Genomic DNA, 16,800 nt, shown 5'->3' with positions numbered 1-16,800 from the left:
AACTATCGTCGCAAGCTCTGGCTCGTTACAAGTGCACTGAGGGCTGAAAAACTAAACAAGCTCACTTATGCCTCAAGCCTTGTGGAACCAGTAAACGATTCTGTCTTGGTTTTGTGACTGCAATCAGACTGTAATACTCTTTTGTCTTCCATTGCTATATATTTCCCCCCCAGGTGAGCTTCCAGGGCGTTTTGCAGTTGGTGAGAAATACAAGGAAAAGGAAATGTACATCCTTGCGTTAGCATTTCCTACAAGTTTTCTTCTCTGGAGGTATCCGTTTTGGAATGGTAGTTTTCCTTGAGTAATTCCCCAGGCCCTCCTGCACTACTTTGTACTAGGAACAGATTCAAACCCCTCTGCAACTACTGCATTCTAAATTGCTCTGTTTCCCTGCAAAAGCAGCAGGCTGGCTGTGCTAAGCAGCATGGTCCCAGCACTTCAGCAAAGACTAACACCCGTTCCCTCCTTGCTGCAGCTCTGCAAGGGTGGCTGGCTTATGCAGCGTTAGAAGGTATTTTGTAGATGCTTTTATCCATGTAGAAATCTGAGTATCTGGGCTGATCTGGATTAGAAACCGTGCCCTGGTGACTGGCATTGGATGCAGAGTGCTGTTGGGTGCCTGCTAGCAGCTAGGAGTTGAGGCTGAGCCATGCCCAAGATGTTGGCATCTTCTGGCTGCGGTTCCAATGGCACTCTGCCTTGTAGTGCCTGTCATGTTTGGGTGCTGTGGCAGTCTGTGCTTCCAGAAACAGGCGTCTCACCAGCTCTAAGGATTGAGAGGTTTGTGTTATCATTTTTCCTTGGTAAACAACAGGCAGCCAGACTGGGGATCTAAAAGGTGGGGAGAGGATACCCATTCAGGAGTTGAGAGCATTATTGTTTGGCAAAGATACTCATACTCTGAGCCTTAGAGAGGGGCTTGGGAAGCGTAACTTGGAATTGGTAGAGAGTCGTCAAGCATTTGGCAGCTGAATCCCTCGGTGCTGGGAATTACGAATCTCTAATCTCATTGGCAGGTCTTCTGCTGTTTGAGCTGTAGTTGTGTGTTTCTGTTCCTCCACCGGAGCAGCCTTAGTCCAAGGGAATCCAAACTGGGAAATGTCTGGCATAACGGAAGCATCCTACCTCAGTGCTTTTCCTGAACCTTGAAAAAGTGAGATCCTTTGCTGGACCTCTACCCTCCCCTGCCTGCGGTTTCCGCTGCCCAGTGAAGGACAGTGGCAGTGCCAGAGGAGGGAGTTGGAACCATCCCTAGAACAGGGCAATTTCACTGAAACTGGAGATGGCCTGGGTGACCTAATAAATCTGTTTCCTGGCTCCCTGGACAATGCAGGATTGTTCAGCGGGGCTCTTTGACCAGTCTAGTTTTCAATGGCTTAAGTGTTTTATTTTGCTACTTCACTTGGAAGGTTACTTGGGATCCCATTAGACCGCGCTGATAAATTTAGTCTGGTGTATAAATTGACCTTTGCTCCCTCCCCTTCTGCACGGTGCTGTCTTATCATCTCCCAGTAAAGTTCCCTCTTTGAAGCTCGTGCCCTCCACCTACATGTAGGCAATTACTTTCCCTCCCTGACACCTTGGCAGTCTGTCTTTTGGCTGGAAGAGAGGAGGATTTGGAAAGGAGGATACTGTGCATCATTGTATGCACCCTATGTGAGGCTCTGCAACGCCACCTGCACAGTGCTTCAGTGACATTTTCCTACCACACAGAGATATTCCAAGTACGTGAAATCTAGCAGTGAAAACGGGGAGCGCTTGCTAGAGACCTGTGCTGAGCACTCCAGGTTTCCCTGGTCTCTAGGAGGAAAGGCTGTCGGTACGCCCAGCGTGGGGCTGCGGGGCTGGGGCAGATGTACAGGGTGGATCTGCTTGTGGAGCAGGCAGCCCCTTTGATATGTGAGCTGCTTGTTTGGGATTCGGGCGCTTGCCAAGAGAGGGGCCACAGCAGCCAATTGTCAGTAGTTGCCTCACCTGAACTAATTACCCGCCCTGGAAAGTACAGTTGATACTAATCATAGGTGCTGAGCCAAGCCTGTCCTCAGGGAAGCAGGGAGCTGCAGAGAGGCTTTCACAGAAATGAGAGGCTTGGAGCTGTGCCGCTCTTCGGTGCCAGAGAGCTTTTGGGAGGAGAGTCCACAGCCCTCCGAGCCTGCTTCTCAACCCGCTCTTGTGCTGAGGCTGGTGAAAAATGACAGTGGGAGCAATAGGCGAGCGAGGTTTAGAAGACGGGGCAGGAGTGCAGCTCTGCTGGCGTCTCATGTTGCTGCAGCCTCCTACTGCTTGGTCCCTCTGATGCAGGGATTGACCGAGGCATCGGCATGGCCGTGAGCAGGGATCTTTTCCCCTGGCCAGCCCCTATATAGTGTGGTTTGCTCGGAGGAGGGCTGAGTTCTCCCTGTGATGAAGTGTCACCCAGCAGCATTGCAGGATTGCTAGGATGAGGGTGGTACCCTGATATTTGGCAGACTTACAGGCTTGCCCTGCCTAGGCCTCCTGCACTTCACCTTGCCCTTCGGTGCACTGCCAGGACTTTGTACACCAGGAGAGAGGAAGGTGAGCAGTGGTATCCATATGCATATCCAGAAATCCCATTTCCTATTTGGAAAAGGAAGCGGCTCATCTAAAGCTTTAGTGTATTCATTGCGTGGAAAAGCAATGGACAAAGGGCCCATCCAGGCCTGACTGCCAGCTACAGCCATCCTGGGCTGCAATGAGACACAAAGCTGAGCTGGGCATGGCAGCAGGACTTGTTGTCTTTGTCTCAGCTCTTTCTTCAATGGCATGCCTGGAAGGGGGTGAGTCTGAGCCCCGAACACCCTCATTAAAAGCTGCTTTATCCCACACGCCATCCAAAGAGAATCAGTGGTTCTCACTTTTCCATGCAAGTCTTCTTTCCAGGTCTTTCCCCTTACACATTTTCTTTTCTCAGGGCTCTGAGGTTTTTAGTGGGGCTGTCAGGCTGAGGTTCAGCTTTGCTGTGCATTGAGCCCATTGCTCTGCATGTCCAGAAAAGCTACTAGAAGTGTGGTGCCTAGAGGATGATCTGCCCAGGTTCCTCATCTGTCCAGGCGTGGAAAATGGAGCTGCTGGCCCAGCACTAGGCTGCTGGGGCTGGCAGCCTGGGGAGGTCCCAGCCCTGGTCTGTGAGAGCAGGAGGGATATTTTTTTTTTTTTTTTTTTTTTTTTTTTTTTTGTACGAAGAGGTGTCGATGGAAGTAGTACCTGTGCTGTATCACCCACTAGGTGCTCTGGAGACACTGCTGCTGCTTGGTGTCCCACCATCCATCACTGAGCCTCCACCATTCTCTGGGATTGTTTAAGGCTCCATATGCTGCCTTGGCGTGAAAACTGCATAGCACAGACAGCATGAGGATGGCAAAGGAAGCTGGATCGAATGCCACATGACCTGATTTGAGCGAGGCTAATCATGTAATTAAGATACTGAAACGGGAGCTTGAATATCTGAGTGCTCTTCCTAGTTTCACCAAGAGCCTGCAGTGTGACGGCAAGCATTTAGCTTTTCTGGATGCTGTGTTGCCCTGCTGTGAATGTGAGTACTGACACTCGGTGCAATACGCAGAATAAAGCTGCTCCATGTGTACTGCCCTTGGCATACGACGACTCAGATGTGCAAAGCATTTTGTAAAACAGCCCAGTACCATGCACTATTTTCTACTTTGTGTGTAACTTTTATTCAGAGTAGGCACTTGGTTAAAGTTGAAAAAGGAACATGCTGCTTATCTCTTATTTGTTATATTTAGGGAAGAGGGAGTTGACTCTTTGGAGGGTGATTTTTCTTGCTTATTTGAATGCTTCATCTAGGGAATTAAAGTTGTGATGCTTTGAGATTTAGCTTTAGAAAACTGCATTCTGAGCTTCTCTGGGTGCAGTTTAGCATTGCACAGATTCATATATGCCAAAACCATGACCTCTCCATTGAGACCATGTTGCTCTTGAGTAGCGCTCATAGCAATCAAGAAAAAGACTTGGTGCTATTGATGAAACTTGGAGGGTGTGATTTCCAGGTAGGGATCTGTGAAGTGATAATTGCCCATGGACATGGCGAGTGGGGCTGGGGCCTCTTGCAGGAGGCTTGATGAGCAGTGGCTCTAGGAACCGGAGCAGTAGGCAGAGCCCAGCAGCAGGCAGTGTGTCTGTGGCAAGTTCCTGCCTCTGCTCACCTGGCTCGGAGGATGCCCAGGCATGCCGAGGGGCTTCCAGGAAGAGGTGGCGGGTGAGTGTGCTTGAGCCTCGGGCGTCTGGGCTCTACGTGGCAGTTCTGCATTTATTTCCACCCCTTCCCCCAGCCTGGCTGTTGCAAGGCTGGAGGTCCCCACTGCCCCCGGCTGCTCTCTGCTGTGGCTCTCCGGCTTCCCCTGCTTTGTTTACAGCTGTTCCAGATGTGCAGCACTTGGCAGGAGCCCCTGCGACATGGGAACACAAGTATCTCCTGTTTCTGCCTCGCACGCGCAGCGGTGACTCACAGGTGACCTTGCCCTGGGTTTGCTGAGGAGGACGGAGAGGGATGAGGTCCTCGTGGTTCCAGGCTGGTGACTCCAGAAAGGTGGGGGGTGGCCAGAGACGGGATCCTGCGCTCCTTCCTCCTTGATGGCAACAAGAAGGGGTGCAGAGGTGCTGAAGATGTGTTTTCTGCAAGGAGCAGGAGCTCTGAGAGCCCCCAGTCATTCCTCTGGGGATGCACTGTGTGGGTGCGGACTGTACCCCCATCCTGTGTGGGACCCTCACCTGGGCTGCTCAGCCTTCACCCTGGAGCTCTGCGGCCTCCTGCCCTGCATCTGCAGCTGCAGAGGTCCTTGCGTGAGACGTACATGTCCGTCCGCCCTGTGCCATCCCGGTGACGCAGCCCTCCTGCTCGATGGAGATATGAAGTCATCCTGGGGGGGGTCTGGGGAGGGAGGAGTTCCCATGGTGACAGACAGCGATTCACCCGACGGGGCAGGGCGGGTGTTTCGTCCTTTTTATTCTTTTCTTCTGGAGTTGGGCACCCAGCCAAAGAGCTGAAGGAGCAATGGCACAGCCTCGCTCGGGAGAGCCGTGAGGACAAGTCTGGTCTCGTGAAGTGCACAAATCCCTCCAGAGCACAGTCCCCCCTGCAACCCTGGCTGCCGCCCCACAGGTAGGGGTGCTCCCGGCCCCCCCTGCAGCTTCCTCACCACCCCAGCAGAGACTGATGACCAAATATTTATCGTCCTTCCCGTGGACCACGGCTGCTGCATAAAACATTCAGGGCAGTGTCCTGCAGTTGCTGGGGATCCAGCGTTGTCAGCTGGCATACTGCTGGTAGGGGAAGGCACGATGGCGTCCTGCAGGCAAAGGAGCTTGTGCGATCCACGTGCCTCTACCAGCACCCACGACTCGCAGAAGCCCCTTCCCTGGAGGCTGCAGCATGGCCCTGGCTCTCCAGCAGTACGTACCCCCTTCCATGCCCCTGCTTGTCCCAGGCAGGGGCCCCTGCCGCGCCTCGGTGCAAGCTGTGCCGTGCCCTCCCCGGCGGAGCACGTGCCAGCGGCTGCCTGCTGGGCTGCAGTGCCGCCCCACACGTCTCCCACCAGCCCTCGAGCTGTGGGCGATGCTCCCCACGGCTCCGTCGGGGGCCCCTTGCGCAAGGAGCGGCCAAGCCCCGTGAAGAGCGGGACGGGGGCTCTTTCATGAGCCCTGCCAGAAATTTATATGGAGCCGCAGGTAGTTTTTAGGGGGTGTTGGTGCAGATTGTGAAACACTTGAAGAGAGGCAGAGAGGAAGCATTGAGCAACCACCCTGTCCTCCCAGCCGCCAGAACCACATCCCAGATGCAAAAGTGGGTAAGTGAGAGCAGCATCAGCTGAAAGGGGAGCGAGAAAGGGGCAGCCTTTCCCTGTGTTGTGGTTTAACCCCAGCCACTCGCTCACTCGCTCCCCCCCACCCAGTGGGATGGGGTAGAGAATCGGAAAGAAAAAAGGTAAAACTTGTGGGTTGAGATAAGAACAGTTTAATAGAACAGGAAGGAAGAAGCTAACAATGATAATAATAACAAGAAGAAAATGACAATAATAAAAAGATTGGCATATAGAAGTGATGCACAATGCAATTGCTCACCACCTGCTGACCCATGCCCAGTTAGTTCCTGAGCAGCAATTCCCTCCAGGACAACTTCCCCCAGTTTACATACTAGGTGTGATGTCACACGGTATGGAATACCCCTTTGGCTAGTTTGGGTCAGCTGTCCTGGCTGTGTCCCTCCCAACTTCTTGTGCCCCTCCAGCCTTCTTGCTGGCTGGGCATGAGAAGCTGAAAAATCCTCGACTTAGTATATAAACACTACTTAGCAACAACTGAAAACATCAGCGTTATCAACATTCTTCTCATACTGAACCTAAAACATAGCACTGTACCAGCTACTAGGAAGACAATTAACTCTATCCCAGCCAAAACCAGGACACCCTGGCGGCAGGGCTGCGGGAGAGCTGGGTTTGGAGAGCTGAGCTTAGCAAACTCCTCCTGATGCAGCTCCAGAGCGGGTCCCTCTCGATGGTCACTTGTGAGCGCAGGCCGGTATGCTGTTCTGCCAGGGCTGGCTGTGCCTCTGCCTGCAGCTCAGCAGCAGGAGGGCTTGCGCACAAGCCGTTAGTGACTCGTTATTTCCATCTCTTGAGAAAGCAATGACTGTCTACAGCGAGCCCTGGTACATCAGCAGGGTCCTAGGACAGTGGTCCAGCGTGTCCTCGCTCCCGTCCTTCGGGGCTGGGCTAGGGGCCCCCAAGGGCCAGCTCCTTGGACTCACGGCTATTCCGCTTGGCAACACTCCTCCCCTGGGAATACAGCTGCCCCGAGCCACTGCAGCCGAGGAGGCATCTGCTGTTGCCATTGGAGGGAGGAACAAATACTCCCAGCCCCATCAAGCTGCGTGAATCCCCGCCGAGGAGCAGCTTCTTGCAGCGCAGCTGGCAGCATCCCGGGAACGGCTCCAGCTTCCCAGGCCTGCACGCTGCCCGCCTGCCATTCCTCCTCCCCACCCGGCGAGCGGTTGCTGTGTGCCCCCGCCGCTGCGCTGCTCCCGCCGGCACCTCCTGCCACGCTGCTGCCTGCGCTTGCAGGGTCTCCCCTCGCAGGTCTCAAGGGTCTGTGGGGACTCCCATGGCTGGGTTAGCCCATAGCGGGCCTTGTGGCCCTGGGTGCCATGCTGGGAGCCGGGCAGCTGGCAATTCCCAGCCCTGGGAAGGAGACAAGCTCGGCATCAGGCAGCAGAGCAGCTCCCGTGCACAGGGAAGGTGGTGGTGCCTTGCCCGTCTCCCCCTGCACCGGCTGCTCCCAGCTCCGGGGCTGGAGGAGGAGGGATGGGGCAGCCGTGGCTTTGCGGTGCTCGTCCCCCTCTGATAGGGCGTGGAGGTGCTGTGGGGTTTGGGCACCGGTGGGCAGCTTGCCCCTGCTTGTGGCAAGGGCTGCCGTGCCGCTGGCAAGTGCCCCGGCTGTGCAGGGCTGGGCTCTGTGTCCTGCGCCCCTGCAGATGCTCCTGCTCAGCTGCTCCCTGGGTCGGTCTGATGTGAGGCAGGGACCGGTGGTACCATCCTGCCTGCGGCGCTGGTGAGTATTCCTGTGAGGTCCCCAGGAGCAGTGCCAGGCTCCTGCGTGCCCCTCCAGTCCCCTGAAGCCGCGGTACCCCTCCTGGCCTGCCTCTGGGAGCCACATTTAGGGCAAAGTGGCAGGCACCATGTGAGGCCAGGAGTAGCCCCTGCCCCGGTGACAGCCCCCCCAGCACCCAGTGGGGGCTGAGCTGCCCCATTTTCCTGCACAATTTCCCGGAGGGATGCTGGTGAGGGCTCCAGGCAGCCAGAGAAGTGGCACCGTGGTGTTTGCGGGTAAGACGATCTCCTCGCCTCCCCCGGTGCTGCAGGGAAGCACCAGTGACCTGGCCTTGCCCCAAACCGCTCTCCCAGGGGACAGCTGCAGGAATGCCACCTTTCACCCCTGCATCCCGCCGCCTGGCCCAAGGTGCTGCGCTGCCGACGATGCTGGTCCCCGGGGACCCCCGAGGCAGCACGGAGCTGGGCAGGCGGGCTGGGCGGCACCGGTGGGTGCAGGCACCAGTGGGTGCAGGCGGGCACGGGCTGCCTCAGCCGCCCGGCGTGTCGAGTCACGCTCTGCGCACCACGGGCCCAGCCTGCACATGCCCTGAGCGCGCACGCTGCGGGCTGGCGGCTCTCCCTCGGCTTCCCTTCATCTTCTCCTTCCTGCAGGCATCCGAGGGGAAACTGCTCCCTCTGCTCCGCCAGCTCCTGCTCTCACGCTGCGATGGGTCCCTGGGTCCCACTTCTTGCACCCCGGAGCCAGGCTGTGCCCTGGGTGCTGCGGCTGCTTTCTGCACACCCTGCAGCTGGGGCTGGACGGGGAGTGCCTTAATCCGCCATGCCCGAGGCAGGCGATTTGTCTGCCCCTGTGAAGAGGCAGGAGTTTCCCTTCCGTAGCGGTGTGTGCTGGGCTGGCTGCAGCATCTCTAGGGCATGTGCACCCCAACAGGGCTGTAAGCACGGGGAAAAGCAGCACTGGCCCCACGCGGAGGTGCTGGGGGAGCTTTGCTGTACCCGGTCCCTGCATTTCCACCCTCTCCCGCATCCCCACCCTCAAGCCCGAGCCAAGCTTATTTTATGGAGTCTAGTGGGGGCCGTGAGGCCAGGAGCGAAGGGGAGCAGCTCAATCCGTTGAGAAGCTGGATTCCTGCGGGATGAGCCAGGCTGCGTGGGTGGTCACATGCAGCGTGGGGCACGTCACCTCCAGGGGCACATCAGCCCCTGCCTGCAACCTGCTGTCCCCTGCCTCCCCCTGGGTCCCTGACTCCCACCCCAGCCACCGTGCAGCCTCTCTGGGCGTCCCTAGCATCACCCAAAGCCCAGCCACAGGATGCAGCTGGTGAAGGTAGCTCGTTAACTAGGGACTCTCGAGCCCCACGCAGTGCCACTGGCTCCTCGTCCCGCTGCCGTCGTCTCCACCGTAACGCTCCCTTTCTGGCATGCTGGCCCCGTGCCGTTGCAAAGCGCTGCCGGCCCTCGGCAGAGCCCTGATAGTGCCTGGCTTTCCCATCCCTCACCGTCCCCGAGAGCCAGCCCAGCCTCCGCGGTCAGGCTGACCAGGGCTGCCTTCTCCTGCCTGACTCAGCCAAGGAAGGCGGGGGGTGGTCACATCCCCGCAGTGTCACTGTTCCCTCCCTGAGCCCTGTCTGCGTGGACGGCAGGGCCTGGCTGCAGTCCAGCGCAGCTTTGTGAGATGCTGGTGTGTGGCCGCGCCAGCAGCAGCCTCCAGACACAACAGTTTACGGGCAGGAAAAACTTCCCATCCCTCTGCAGGAGCGACGGGGGGAGATGGGGCATGTGCCTGCCCCTCGGGGAGCCCTGGCATGGGGGCACAGTGGGCTCAGCCCGACCCCAAGCCCGGCTGCAGCGGGACCGCTTGCCTCCATCGTCCTTCACCCACCAGATCCTCCCTGCTGCCCCTGCACCCACTGTGGTCCCTGCAGCTGGGAGCATCTCCCTCGCTTTGGGCATTCCCAGAGCCACTGGGCAGAGAGGGCAGCTCGCCGTTCATGGCTTTATCCTGATGTGATACTTTGCTTCCTTTTCCTACAGGGATGTGTCTTTGGGCAGCAGCAGAACGGGGGGTGCTGCAAGATGTCCCCTCTGGCACAGAGGAGCTGGCGGTCTGCTGTCTCTACCCCTCGTGAAGTGCGGTCTGGAGGGCTGGCACGGCTGCCTGCCACCCCAAACCCCTCGGGGCAGGTCAGCAGGAGGTAAGGGGTGACCAGTTCCCCACCCCGGCCCATTTTTTGGCCCCTGAGCTTGCTGAGGAGACCCACAGGGTAGCATGAGGGTCCCTGAGGCCACACTGTGAACATAATGCTGGCCCTCCAGTGCTCTTCCCAAGCTGGCTGGTGACAGGGGTGGGTGTCCACGGGCCCCTTTCCCAGGATGCCGGGGACAGGCAGCTGGGTGCCACGGCAGGGAGCTGGTGGTGGCTGGTGCTGGGAGACATTCCTGGAGCGTGTCCCAACTGGCCCCCGCGGCAGGCGAGGTTCCTGCTCCGGCACCGGCCAGCTCCTCCTCCCCTCACCCGCCTTGGCGCCAGCCCCCCGCTGCTCCCCTCTGCCTGAAAGCCCCCAAATTTAAGAGGGCGTGGAGAGGGAGCAGCTCCCTTCCAGCAGCCCCGGCGCTGCCCCGTGCATCCCTGCCAACTGGGGATGCCCACACCGTGCTGGAGCAGGGAGCGCTGCCGGAGTGCCGTAGGGTCAGGAAACTAAAATCTTGTAAGGGTTGTGCTGAATACCAGCCTGTGCCAGCTCAGCCCCGAAGGCAGTGGCTGCAGGATGTGGAGAGGGTGGGCAGAGGATGGGGCACAGGACCCACGGCACCGCAGCCGCAGCTGGCTCTGCAGCCCCGCACATGTCTCACCGTGCCGCGTCTCACCGTGCCACGTCTCGCCATGCCACGTGACTCATCTTTCCTGCCGCCTAATGCAGAGCTGAAACCTCACCTGGGGCTGAAGAAAACAAATTTTCCTCATTTCCCACTAAGGCAGTGGCGAGACCGCCTGCCTGGCAAGCGCAGGGCGGGGAGAGGCTCAGCCCCAGTACTTCCCGCGTGCCCACTCTCAAACCGGGGGGCTCCTGTCCCTGGGGGTGATGTGAACCCCTGCGGGGCTCGGAGCTGGTGCTCCCCCTGTGCCTGCAGCCCAGGGCAGTGCCCTGCAGGGACCAGGGCCAGTGGGATCTGGGGAGATGTTTTGGGGCTTCTCGTGATCTGAGACTTATGGGGCAGCAGAGGCTGTGCCATAGGGAGTGCGTGGCCAGCTGGCGAGTGGCATTTGGGGACCAGGGTGGCATGCACAGGGCAGGCAGAGGTGAGGGGACAGGGTTACGGTCAGCCCTGCAAGCTTTGATCAGTGTCAGTGGAGAGGAGTCAACGTACTCTGGTGCCAAGCCAGCCGGGAGATGGGGAACCCCAAGCCCGGGCTGTGGGAGTAAGGACTAGTGGCTTGGCTGCCAGCCCGCCAGGCTTGGGAAAGGGCCGGCAGCTTTTGGGGATGTTCCCGGAGGGACTGGCGTGCAGCGGCGCGGGGCGGCTGCGTGAGTCACGCGCACCTGGTGCTCTCCCTCCGCTGAGGCAGCACCGTCCCGCGCCCGGGGCCGCGGATTCCTTCCCTGGCCCTGGTATGTGTGTCGGGGGGGAGCTGGGAAACACTGTGGAGGGGAGGCACTCTGGTTTTGGGGACCCAGCACCCCGGCATGCCTCCCTCCAGTGCCAATGCAAGGGGGATGCTGCTGGCAAGACGGTCGAGATGCTCCTGGGCTACCCATGGGGGAGCAGGGTTTGGGGACCACCCCACACTGGTCCCTGCCACGTTCCCGGGGGCCAAGGTGGCAGGCAGAGCCCCCGGCATGGCTGCAAAGCATCGCTGCCCTGGTGCCTCTGCCTGCAGTGCCCGCTGGACGATGCTCGCTCCGTTAGCCGGGGTGACCCCCAGCCGCCCGTGCCCGGCTGCCGGCACCGTGCCGTGGGCTGCTCCACCAGCTCCGGGCCCGGGGCCAGCCACAGAGCCCTTGGCAGACCCCTCTGCTCCCTGTTTAACGAAGCCCCTTGTCTAATTGGGACAGGCCGCCCTGCCTTCATTAAGCGAGCTCTGGCGGGAGGAGGGTTTGGGGACGGTCCTGACCTGGGGATGCTGGACCTGCGGCCGGACCCACAGAGCTGGGGCAGGCAGGGGGAAACCCGTGGCCACGGTGAACTTTGGAGCCGGCCGGCCAGGTTTGGGGGCCGGGGCTGGGGCCTAATGAGAGGAAGGCTAACGAAGAGGAGGGGATGCACTGCTTGCTGCGCCTTTAAGAAGAGCGGGGGCATCGCCGCTCCTCCCCTGCTTGGGAACAGTGTGTGCCTGGGAAAGTTGCCTGCAGCCAGCCCTGGAGCATCTTTGCTCAGTGGCAGGTGGCCCTGCCTCGGGCCCCCAGCTGTGAGGTGGCCCTGGGCCCCAGGGACCCCCACTGTCGCTCCCCTCGCTGCCCACAGGAAGATGCCCCCGGACCTGCCCGCTGCCCCACCAGGAGCCGGAGGGGAGCCCCTGGGCCGGCAGCCGGGAGGGCGCAGGTACACGGGGTGCTGGGGACAGAGGGATGCGGGGTGACCAAGGGGACAGAGAGGAGGTGGCATGGGGCACATGCTGGGGCCGTGAGCCAGGGCCAGCCCCAGGTGAGCACAGGCACCAGCGGGGAGCATGGGGTGCACCGTGATGCACCCCAAGGGGCAGTGTGGTCCCATGGTGTGCCCTGGGGGTGAGGGGCACGCTGAGGGCCAGGGGTGCACCCTGGGCTAAGGAGCAGACCCAGGGGACAGTCCTGCCAGTTGCTGGGTGGGCAGGGAGTGAGGCCAGGGCGCCATGGGGACCCTGCCTACCTTGCTGGGCATCCTCTCCCTTTCACCTCTTCCCACCAGCTGCACTCGCACCACCAGTGGCTTTCCAGAGTGTTTCTCCAGCTCTGGGGTAGGTCTCGGCCACCAGTCTGATCTGGTGGCCGCTGGGAGATGGTGTCCAGAGCAGAGTGGGAGGATGCCCCACAGCTGGCTCCAGCGCAGCCCCCATGGGTGCTAAGGTCCCACGCGACGGGCCCCGTGAGCTGCAGGGTGCAGGAAAGGTCCTGGCCAAGGCCTGGCTGTCCTGCAGCCTCGTGGGAGCCGTGCTGGCGTGGGGAGCAGCCCTTCCCCACCATCATCATTCCCAGGGCTGGTGCTCAGAGCCAGGCTCTAACCCGGAGGGGGCCAAGGCTTGGGTCCCCATGGCAGCTCCGTCCAGCTCTGCCCAGGACCAGGCAGTGTCCTGAGGTCCCCGGGGACACATTCCCCCAAGACGGATGGCGGGGTGCAGCCGGCTTCAGGCTGGCAGGTCCCAGAGCTGCTTACCACGGTCCCGGGACGTGGAGGATGGAGATGCTGGAGGGAAAACTGCCTTGAGCCTCGCCAGGGCCCTCTCAGCCGCGCACAGATGTTTCTGTGGCGAGTCCGGCAGAAACCCTTCCGGGGGGTCCAACCCCCTCCTGCTTCATCCCCATCCCGGAGCCCCACAGCCCCTGCCGGGGCTGCAGCCGGCGGGACAGCCAGGGGTGGCACTTTGGTGGGGGACAGCCCGAAAAGCCGCTTTCCTCCGCTCCCCGGCGGGCGGGTGGGAAAAGCCCTTTTTGGGGGGCCGGGCTGGGCGGGGGCCTCTCCCGCTTCCCCCCCCCCCCCCCCCCCCGGCACGGCGCTCCGGGCCGCCCTCAATAAAGGGGCGGGAGCGCCGGGGGCCGCTCCGCGCCGGCACCGCCTGCGCCCGGCTCGGCTCGGCTCGGCTCGGCACGGAGCGGCGCGGCTCGGCACGGTGCAGCCCCGCGGGGGGCGGTGGGTGAGTGCCCGCGGGCGGGGGGGGCTGTCGCGGGGGTCCCGCTGCAGGAGGGGGGGGGTGTGTGTGTGTGTGTGCTGTGGGGCAGGACCGAGCCCCCCCCCCCCCCCACGCGGGCACCCGTGGGTGCTCGTCCGCCCTCCCGCGCCGGGGCGGGCTCGCACCTCCCGGGTTCAGGCGGTCCGGGGGCCGTGCTTGGGCTGAGACCCGGGGTGGCCATCGCTGTGGTGTCAGGCCGGGTGCCCCCCCCCCCGTGTGCGTGGGAAGCGGCGGGGCTTGCGTGGGGTTTCGCGGGCAGGGCTTGCCCACCCCGGCTCCCCGCTGCCTTAGAGCACCCCGCTTTTGGCAGCCTTCCCGGGGTGGTGGGGAGCCCCCGCAGGTAGAGGGGGACCGGGTGGGCAGGAGCGGCCGGGGTGAGCTGCCGCCGGTGCCGAGGCGTGGGGCGGGCAGGCAGCGGGAAGGGCTTGCGGAGGCAGAGCCCACGCACACCCCGCAGCCGGGGCTGGCAGCCTCCCGCCGGCCGGGGCACGGCACCCCCGGGGCAGCGAACGGGGCCGCGGGCCAGGCCCGGCCCAGGCTGAACGGGGAGAGCTGGAGCGGGGCCAGGCGCGGGGCACACACGCGACCGTGCCCTCCCGCACCCGCCACCGCCGACGGCCCGTGCCCTGCCGTGGGGCAGCCACCGGCACCGCTCCCGCTCGGCCAGATGCAGGCCAGATGCTGCCCACCCGGCGCTTTTCGGTGAGCCGGCAGACCCGGCGTGCTGGGCGGGCGCTGGGTGCTGCCGGTCGCTTCTCCGGCGTGGGCGACGTGCGGTAACGCGGCCGGGTACAGCCCTGCCGCCTCCCTGCCCTAACCCAAAGCGGGGGCTGTCCCCTGCACCCAAGGGTGCCAGCAGTGGTGCCCAGCGTGGCGCTGACGCCTTGCCTTCCTGAGGCTGCCAGGCGTCCCGGCACGGCACGGTGCTGGGCCCTCCCGGGCCCTGCCGCTCTGTCACCGCTGTCCCCAGAGGCATGGGGCTGGTGTGGGGTGGTGGTGGCAGCATCCTCTCCCGCAGGCTCCCACGATGAGCGGCCGGCTCCTGCTCCTCGCCATGCTCCCGGTGCTCCTGGGCCCCCCGGCTGCCACAGCGCAGAAGAGGAGCCAAGGTGGGTGCAGAGCACCGGGGGCACACGGTGGCAGGGGTGCGAGAGGGGCCCAGCACCGCCGTGCCATGGTGCCGGTCCGTGCCCTGAGCGCTCTCACCTCCCCGCAGCGGTGTGCGAGGACGTGCTGGAGGCCGACATCGTCTTCCTGGTGGACGGCTCATCCAGCATTGGCAGGAACAACTTCCGCGCCGTCCGCACCTTCATGGACGAACTGGTGGGGCCCTTCGTGCAGGTGGTGGGCGAGAAGGCGGTGCGCTTCGCTGTGGCGCAGTACAGCGACGATCCACGGTGAGCCCCGGGCAGGGGGCGTGCGGGACAGTGGAGCGGCAGGGCTGGGAGATGACACGTCCCCTGCGCCCCCCAGGGTGGAGTTCTCCTTCTCCCAGCACACCGACGGCACGAGCGTCCGGAGGGCCATCCAGCAGCTGAGCTACAAGGGCGGCAACACACGGACCGGTGCCGGCTTCCGCTACGTCGCTGACAACTTCTTCGGCCCCGCGCAGCTCCGGCCAGGGGTCCCCCAGGTACCTGCAGGGCGGTGGCCCTGGGGACACCTGGGAGGGGATGCGGTGGGTCTGTGGGTGCTGGGCTGGGTCTCACGGCTCTCGCCCGGCCCCGCAGATCTGCATCCTCATCACGGATGGCAAGTCCCAGGATGATGCTGAGGGGCCGGCAGCAAAGCTGAAGAGCCAGGGCATCAAGGTCTTCGCTGTGGGTGAGCAAGGCTCTGGCGCCAGGTGAGGGGGGGTCCCCCCAGGTTCAGGGTCCCTGCCCTCACCCATCATCTCCATCCCCGCCAGGGATCAAGAACGCTGACCACAAGGAGCTGATGCGTGTGGCCTCGATGCCCACCGATGCCTTCTTCTTCTATGTTGGTGACTTCAAGCTGCTGGGGACGCTGGTGCCGCTAATGACACGCAGGGTGTGCACGAGCGTCGGGGGCACCCTGCGCCTCACGGGTATGGGCACTCGCCCTCCTTCCCGTGGGGTATGGGTGCTGGCGGTGCTGGTTGCCAGGCTGCGCTCACCCTCGGTGCGCGCTTAGCACCCATCCTCCCCAAAATGCCCTCCTGGCCGTCCTGTCCCGCTGGGAACGTGGCTGTGCCACCCCGGCAAGCATTCCCCGCCACCCTGTGCACCCTGGAGCTGACAGCTCCTGTGGTCCCCCACAGATGGGCCGAGCCACACCGGACCCTCCAACATGGAGATCCTGGAGCGGGGCCTTGACCAGCTGCGGATCCGCTGGACGGCAGCCAGCGGCCCCGTCACCGGCTACCGGGTGCAGCGCGTGCCGCTGACGGGGCTGGGGCAGCCGATCGTGGCAGAGAGGCAGGAGGTAAGCGCTCCCACCTGCCCGCTCCGAGTCCCTGGGGGTCCCTGGCGGCCCCACGCGTGGCCTGGGAATGGCAGGGGGGGTGACACTGTCCCTGCCCAGGTGAGCCTGGGGCCGCGGGAGACGAGCGCTGTGCTGCGGGGGCTGCGCGCAGGGACGGAGTACCTGGTGACGGTCACCGCCCAGTACGCCAACAGCATCGGCGAGTCGGTGTCCGGCCGAGCACGCACCCGTGAGTGTCCGTGCCACGGGGACGCGGGCAGGCGCCGGGTGCCTACGGCATGTGGGGCTGGGGGGCTCATCCCTGGCTCCCTGTGCCCCCAGAGAGCCGTGCTGGCTCCGTGCTGGATTTCCGTGTGGTGGAGACCGGACCGACCTTCCTGCGGCTGGCCTGGCAGCCTGGCCCCGAGCCCCCCCAGGGCTACAGCCTCAGCTACACCGTGCAAGGTGAGGGTACTTTCCCCGCCAGCGGGTGGTCCTGTCTGGATGCCCTACCTTTGCACAGCCCCGTGGGGCGGGCAGGACGTGGCAGGGTGCGTGCTCGGGGAAGGGGATTGCGTGCATGAGGGTGATGCGGGGGGTGCATGCCAAAAGCGCTGTGGGTGCGTGCACGCCTGCCCTCACCGCGGCGGCCGGGCGCTCGTGCGCAGGCTGCGGGGCACGTGTGCGTACGGAGGCGTGGAGGCGGCGTGTGTGTTCCCACGCCCGGAGGCTTTGACGCGCAGGGCTCGAAGCGCTCGCACGGGTGTGCGTGACGGCCGGCGGCCCCCATGGGTGCCCCTGCCCGGGGCTGAGAGCGCAGGCGCGCGCGTGCCCTTGCGGTTGCTCCGCGTGGGGGGTGGGCGGCAGACCCCCGTCCCAGCCGGGTGCTGGGCTGGAGCCGCGCACCTGGAAGCCCCTCCCTGG

At 62.7% G+C, this 16,800-nt stretch overlaps 1 protein-coding gene across 1 annotated transcript in view; it reads left to right on the top strand.

Annotated features, from left to right (window-relative positions):
• Positions 1 to 7,952: 7,952 nt before the first annotated feature.
• The window catches only part of COL7A1 (collagen type VII alpha 1 chain), a 36,872-nt gene continuing 28,024 nt past the window's right edge, over positions 7,953 to 16,800 (top strand). Inside the window, exons 1-10 of the mRNA XM_075053472.1 lie at positions 7,953 to 8,071; positions 11,993 to 12,128; positions 14,471 to 14,561; positions 14,669 to 14,849; positions 14,926 to 15,085; positions 15,183 to 15,276; positions 15,362 to 15,520; positions 15,734 to 15,897; positions 15,997 to 16,126; positions 16,219 to 16,341. Of these exons, the coding sequence (XP_074909573.1) occupies positions 7,953 to 8,071; positions 11,993 to 12,128; positions 14,471 to 14,561; positions 14,669 to 14,849; positions 14,926 to 15,085; positions 15,183 to 15,276; positions 15,362 to 15,520; positions 15,734 to 15,897; positions 15,997 to 16,126; positions 16,219 to 16,341 (1,357 nt within the window). The remainder of the gene's footprint in view (positions 8,072 to 11,992; positions 12,129 to 14,470; positions 14,562 to 14,668; positions 14,850 to 14,925; positions 15,086 to 15,182; positions 15,277 to 15,361; positions 15,521 to 15,733; positions 15,898 to 15,996; positions 16,127 to 16,218; positions 16,342 to 16,800) is intronic.

Source organism: Buteo buteo, chromosome 21 (assembly GCF_964188355.1).
Source record: "Buteo buteo chromosome 21, bButBut1.hap1.1, whole genome shotgun sequence".
Taxonomy (NCBI): Eukaryota; Metazoa; Chordata; class Aves; order Accipitriformes; family Accipitridae; genus Buteo; species Buteo buteo.
Note: the sequence above shows the minus strand (reverse complement) of the source record. Positions and strands in the feature narration are given on the sequence as shown.